General features: G+C 39.3%; 1 protein-coding gene and 1 pseudogene across 1 annotated transcript in view; both read left to right on the top strand.

The window, feature by feature from the left end:
* The first annotated feature begins 5 nt into the window (after window positions 1-5).
* On the top strand, window positions 6-2,461 carry LOC106937309 (extracellular calcium-sensing receptor-like; annotated as a pseudogene).
* Window positions 2,462-4,171: 1,710 nt separating this feature from the next.
* LOC106937311 (extracellular calcium-sensing receptor-like) overlaps window positions 4,172-6,974 on the top strand; it is a 6,552-nt gene continuing 3,749 nt past the window's right edge. Inside the window, exons 1-6 of the mRNA XM_015018744.1 lie at window positions 4,172-4,545; window positions 4,727-5,021; window positions 5,155-5,946; window positions 6,076-6,303; window positions 6,379-6,502; window positions 6,707-6,780. Coding sequence (XP_014874230.1) covers window positions 4,313-4,545; window positions 4,727-5,021; window positions 5,155-5,946; window positions 6,076-6,303; window positions 6,379-6,502; window positions 6,707-6,780 — 1,746 coding nt within the window. The 5' untranslated portion in view covers window positions 4,172-4,312. The remainder of the gene's footprint in view (window positions 4,546-4,726; window positions 5,022-5,154; window positions 5,947-6,075; window positions 6,304-6,378; window positions 6,503-6,706; window positions 6,781-6,974) is intronic.

Here is a 6,974-nt window from a genome sequence, read left to right as displayed (position 1 = left end):
AACAGTCAGAAGCAGGAGAAACCCAGAGGCTCTGCACTGGCCATGAGAATCTGACTGGAGTGGAAAACATCTTCACTGACCTGTCAATGATGCCTATTCTTAACAATATGTATAAAGGAGTGTATGCAGTGGCTCACGCTCTGCACAATATTCTAGGTTGTAATAAAACATGCAACAACAAGCTGCCACTAGACCCATTAACGGTGAGCCTGATATCAACATTAACACACCTAACATAAAATAACTGTTGTTAAAGATAATCTTTTTAACGTAAAACATGAGATCTCACAAATGATTTTATTTGAGTTAATGTAAGTACATGGTTTGCTATATGTTAGCTCTTCATTCTTTAGATTTTACAGCACATAAAAGGAATTCACTTCAAAACAAAGGAAGGAGAAGAGGTTTACTTCGATGAGAACGGAGACCCGGCAGCAAAATATGAGATTATAAACTGGCAGCCAAGAGAAAACGGCCCTGTGAGCTTTGTGAGCGTCGGTCTTTACGACGCGTCTTTACCAGCAGACGAGCAGATGAATGTGCAGGAGAAGTCTGTAGTTTTTGCTGGACATTCAAAGCAGGTAATCCTACTGCAGATACTATGGCAAATAATTTCACCCCATTCTTGGGGAAAAGACCCAGAAATGTACTTTTTATTTTTTTACTTCATTCCTATTGTTTGTTTCCATGCAGGTCCCTGTTTCCGCTTGCAGTGAGACGTGTCCCCCAGGAACACACAAGGTTCTCCAGAAAGGAAAACCTGTTTGCTGCTACGACTGTATAAGTTGTGCAGAGGGAGAAATAAGCAACAGCACAGGTTAGATAATATTTAATACATGAAGAAGTAACAGATAATATTCTAAATAGAACAAAAATACTGAGATATTTTGTTGGGGAAATATAAAATGAAGTGTTATGCAGCTCTGGAAAATATTAAGAGAGCACTTAAAATGATCAGTTTTTCCGATTTTACTTTTTATATTTATATGTTTGAGGAAAATTAAAATTTTCATTCTATGAAATGTGAAACGGTCAAAACAATGATTAAGACGCAGTGCTTTCTGACCTCTGATAATGGAAAGACAACAAATTAATCTTCATTTAGAAACAACAATACTAATGTTTTAACTCAGAAATCAGTATCTGGTGGAATAACCAGGAGGTTTTGAATCGGGTTCAGTGCAGTGGGCTCTAACGTTTTCCAGATCTGTACATGATGAGGTGATGATGAAGGACAGTCAGAAAGAGTAGGAGCTTCTTAAAGAGACAGAGGCGACTTCAAGGTGCCAAATTGCAAAGTAATTTTTTTTTTTATTTATGTTTGACATATTCAGCATTTTTATAACAACTCAACGCAAGTCCTCTACTTATTGGTGCCTGGAAAATACATAACACCATCCCTCAGTCCCTTTAACAATGTAATTCACTGTCATAATCACTTAGAAGGTAAAACATTTCTGCATAATCTGTGTGAAACATTTGAAGAAAAATGGTTGAAAATAAATTAAGATACTAACATGTCTAATATTTCTTTTTGCCTTTCAGATTCTGTCTCTTGCATCAGATGCCCTCTTGACTTCTGGTCAAATGAAAAAAGAGATGCCTGTGTTCAGAAGGAGGCAGAGTTTTTGTCACATAGAGAAATTATGGGAGCATTGCTCACTGCAGCATCCTTATTTGGATCGTGTATGACTGTAGTTGTTGCTCTTATTTTTGTCAAATACAGGAAAACTCCTCTTGTGAGGGCAAACAACTCTGAGCTGAGCTTCCTGCTGCTCTTCTCCCTGACCCTGTGTTTTCTCTGCTCTCTGATCTTCATGGGAGAGCCGTCTGACTGGTCCTGCATGCTGCGGCACACGGCCTTCGGTATCACCTTCGTCCTCTGCATCTCTTGTATCCTGGGGAAAACCATGGTGGTCTTAATGGCGTTCAATGCGACACGCCCCGGTAGAAATATGATGAAATGGTTCGGAGCCACACAGCAGAGACTTGGAGTTCTGGGCTTCACACTTATGCAAGTTATCATCTGTATCGTCTGGTTGACAAGTTCTCCTCCTTTTCCATCCAAGAACTTTAAGGAATTTAAAGACAAAATCATCCTGGAGTGTTCGTTGGGTTCAGCTGTGGGTTTCTGGGCTGTGCTTGGGTACATTGGACTTCTCGCCACATTATGTTTTATTTGTGCTTTTCTTGCTCGTAAACTGCCTGATAATTTTAACGAAGCCAAATTCATCACCTTCAGCATGTTGATATTCTGCGCGGTCTGGATCACTTTCATCCCAGCGTCAGCTCTCCTGGGAAGTTCAGTGTCGCTGTAGAAATCTTTGCTATCCTGGCCTCTACATTTGGATTACTAATTTGTATTTTCATCCCCAAATGTTATCTCATGTTGATAAAACCAGAAAAAAATACTAAAAAGAGTATGATGGGACCGGGACCATCAAAATAAGTCAGGAACATGGTGTATGATGAAGTGTCTTTATTATGAAATGTGTCTGTATATTTTCTAAAACTTTTTCTTTGTCTTGTATTATACATGTCTAAGAAAGCAAATCATATTTTTTATCACCCATCACTAGAAACCTGGACCCATATTCTCAGAGAAGTTTAAGAGTAAATGTCGCTTTTAGCGATTTCCTTGTTAGGAAAATTCTTTTGGGAATTCTGAAAATTTTCTTAGAACTTTACCTTGTTAAGTTTTTCACAAACTTAAGGTAAAGTTTGAGCAGATGACAAAATATGAGCAGGATTTTTAATCAGCCTCAGAGAGGACTCTTTGAGAACACAGGCCCTGATTATTTATTGATTCAATGATTCAAAACTAAGTTTTGTTTTGACTCTGGAGAAATATCTATTCATTATTATTTATATTCATGTTGCCATAGTGACCCCAATGTATCCTTGTGTGTTTTTATTGCTCATAAATTAGAGGATAGCTTAACTACATGTTTCAAAACATTTTGTAGTTCATTAAAAGTTTCACAGCTTTTAAAAACAATAATCTTTGTCAGTTATTTTGGCTTTTTAACATTTTCACAGCATTGTTGAATTTTGTTAATGCGTCAAGGAGACTTTTTTTAATCTTTTAATATGTAAGCACCATATTTCATAACCTTTTTTTAAAAAAAAAACAGGGATGCGTTTTAGAGGAGAAAGTAGATTAAATCTAAAGGTATTTGGAAAGAAATGCACAGATGCACAATACATATTTTTTTTCACAAATCACCATGGCAACAGTGAAAGGTTGAAGTTGATAACTGGAAGAAGGATTAATGGAAAAGTGAACTTTAGACATTCATCACATGAATCTGAGGTGGAAAACAAGTGTTTTGTCCCAAACACACAGCCTAATAATTTCAGAAAAAGAAAATGAAATTGTCACTGAAAAGCCAAGGAAAGAACTGAAGATCATCGTGCATAGATCAGCTCCCAAATACTTCAAAACAATCAGATTGAAGAACCGGATCAACTCAGTCGGTCAATGTTTGCATTATATTATAGCTGCCGTCAAAGTTTGTTTACTGCTCATACCGGGAATCATTCCAATTTATTAGACACAGCCAATTTTTTCAAACTTATTTGTTTTGTATGTGTGGATTAGTTGAGTTGCTACCAATATCTGGTTTGAACCATAGCCTCATTAAAATTGTATCTATAAGAAAAATATGACCAATATTTATTTCGCTCAGTCTTCATAGTTAAAATGTGTAGCAAGGCCTGATTTAACCACCTGTTGATGGCAAACACTGAACAGATTACTGCTCTTGAGCTGGAAGATAAGAAACACATTTTTTTTCTTTGTTCTAGAATAAAACCCACAAATACATTTTCTTTGTCATCCAGAGGCAAATAAAAACCAAGTTTGAGCCAAAAATTCAACCTTAAACAGTTTAAGAACATTATTTATCTGTAGGTCAGCATCAGGATTATTTTTTGCTCTATTTCAAAATCCTAGGGGTGTATTTATTTATTTATTTATTACTTTTTGTTTGTTTTGTTGAGTTTTCCTGATTCTGTGCTGATATTTTGCTGTCAGGAGTTTAGCCTAAGGCTGGGTTCATGCTTCTGTTTGCTAACGTAACACTTTATTAAGGTTTTTGAAATTATTTCTCAGCCTTAATGGTTTTACCTTCTACTTTTATTTAATTTCATTGCTTGCAGACTCCTTCATTCGGCCCCCAACCTTACAGGTCCACAGAGATGAAAAGTCACTTTTCCGACGCAGAGTACGCTGCTCACAAAAGCATAAATACAAGCGCTGCCCATGTTTCTGCACATGTGACGCCACCTGTCAGTGTAGCTACTGCTCAGCATGATGTCTGCTAAGAGAAGCTTACGGCAGGGTTGGTTAATATTACAGCTCTTGTTGGCAGCATGTTTTTCTCAGGCTGCAGAGCTTGTATGCAGTCAGAACGGGGATTTAGAAAGCCCTCAGCTAGTGAAGGATGGAGACGTTATGTTGGGGGGGCTTTTTTCCTTCCACAACAACTGGAAAGAAAGAGAGGAGACTTACACTGAAAAGCCTCTTCCACTGCAATGTACCAGGTAATTCTATCCAATGGGTATTTTCATAAAAAAAATGTTTAAATAAACACATCAGGTGCTTAGAAACTAAAAGACATCATGGTTTTGTTTACCATTACCCGTTTCTCAATTTTCTGTCATTGCTGATTTCCCAGAAGAAACTGAACACTTTGCAAATTATTAATCACTGTCTTGAATGAAGTTTGAATTTCAGAGAGTTCCAGTTAGCCCAGGCTATGCTTTTTGCCATCGAGGAGATAAACAACAGCTCAGACCTGCTGCCAGGCGTCTCTCTGGGCTACAAAATCTATGACACGTGTGGCTTCAACGCCAGAAGTGTTAAGGTTGCGTTGGCCTTGCTTAACGATTATGAAAATGTGTCTGCTCCTTCCAAGGAATGTGGAAGACCTGCACAAGTGCAGGCCATAATGGGAGAAGCCTCTTCCTCTCCGAGCACAGCGATAGCCACTGTCATTGGACCATTTTTTATACCAATGGTGGGTAAAACTGGCAACCGCTGCACTTTTGTAAATGAGTTAATTTTAATGTATCGTTTTTGTATGTTTCTACTGTAAAAATGTGTTTTAATCAGCATAATATGATTTGTTTATGTATTTTTTTTTGTTATAGATCAGCCACTTTGCCACATGTGCCTGTCTCAGTGACAAATCCAAATATCCCTCGTTTCTCCGAACAATACCCAGCGACTACTATCAGAGCAGAGCTCTGGCCCAGTTGGTGAAGCACTTTGGATGGACGTGGGTCGGAGCCGTCAGAACGAATGATGATTATGGCAACAGCGGCATGGCAACGTTCACGGAGACTGCTCAGCATCTGGGCATCTGCCTTGAATATTCCGTGTCTTTCTTCAGGACAGATCCAGCCGACAAAATCCAAAAGATAATTAACACCATCAAGGCTTCGACTTCAAAGGTGATTGTCGCTTTCCTCTCCCAAGCCGACATGGATGTGATTATACACGAGTTCTCCAGCCACAACCTAACCGGCTACCAGTGGGTGGGAACCGAGGCCTGGATATTTGATTTCCAGACCGCAGCAGGAGACAGGAACCACATCCTAGACGGAGCCGTTGGCCTCTCCATCCCCAAAGCGCACGTCAGCGGCCTCCAAGAGTTCATACTGAACGTGGAGCCACTGTTTTCATCAAACAACGACTTGTTCACAGAGTTTTGGGAGACGTTATTCAGCTGCGAGTTTAAGCTGTCGTACTCAGTGGAGATTAAGACACGATGCACAGGACAGGAGGATCTGACAGGAGTGGAAAACACCTTCACCGACATGTCGCTCATGCCCATATTTAACAACATGTATAAAGGAGTGTATGCTGTTGCCCGCGCTCTGCACAATATCCTCAGCTGCAACCAAACATGTGACGGCAACGCACAGCTAGATCCGCTCACGGTGAGCTCGGTGTTTACTGTGATCAAAGTTACGATGAAAGGCTACCAGGAAATGAGTAAACTGTTAAAACAAAGTCGTCAATACAGCAAAAAAGTGACTACCTTGTATTGATTTTACACATTTCTTTAGATTTTACAGCAAATAAAAGAGATTCATTTCAAAACAAAGGAAGGGGATGAAGTGTACTTTAATGAAAACGGAGATCCAGCCGCAAAATATGAAATCATCAACTGGCAGAGAAGAGACGATGGCCCTGTGGAATTTGCAGTAGTGGGTCTGTATGATGCGTCGTTGCCAGAGGACAGACAGATGGATGTGCACATTGAGTCAATAGTTTGGGCTCAAAATTCACTGATGGTAAGCTTTTATCAAAAATGGCAACATATTGTATTTTATTATTATTTTTCTTAACGTGTGGCGTTTCTTGTGCAGATGCCTGTCTCAGTTTGCAGTGAGAAGTGTCCACCGGGAAAACGAAAAGTCCTGCAGAAAGGAAAACCTGTTTGTTGTTATGACTGTTTACACTGTGCAGAAGGAGAAATAAGCAACAGCACAGGCAAGTTAGAGCTAAAGGCAAAACTTGTGACAGAAAAAAATGCTAATTGAAATCAAAATTTTCAGTTAGCAAAAAGCTGTTTTTAGCTTTTCGAATTCTGCGTTAATTCTCAATAAGCCTACAAATGACATAAATGCAACAAAAACAAGCCCTTAAGTTTAAGTCTTTTAACTCTCCATGTCTGTTGCTCGATTGATTTCACAGATTCAGTCACCTGTGTGCGGTGCCCCCTTGAATCCTGGTCAAATGAAAATAGAGATGCTTGTATCAAAAAGGAGGCAGAGTTTCTTTCGTATAACGAAATTATGGGATCACTGCTCACTGCGGCTTCTTTGTTTGGAACATGCATGACTGTCGCTGTCGCAGTCATTTTTGTCACACACAGGAACACTCCTCTTGTGAGAGCAAACAACTCTGAGCTGAGCTTCCTGCTGCTCTTCTCCTTAAAGCTGTGTTTCCTCTGCTCTCTGAC

This window comes from Poecilia latipinna, unplaced genomic scaffold (genome assembly GCF_001443285.1).
Source record: "Poecilia latipinna isolate Pla-1442-1.1 unplaced genomic scaffold, P_latipinna-1.0 Scaffold2316, whole genome shotgun sequence".
Classification (NCBI taxonomy): Eukaryota; Metazoa; Chordata; class Actinopteri; order Cyprinodontiformes; family Poeciliidae; genus Poecilia; species Poecilia latipinna.
This window is presented reverse-complemented; position numbering and strand designations above follow the sequence as displayed.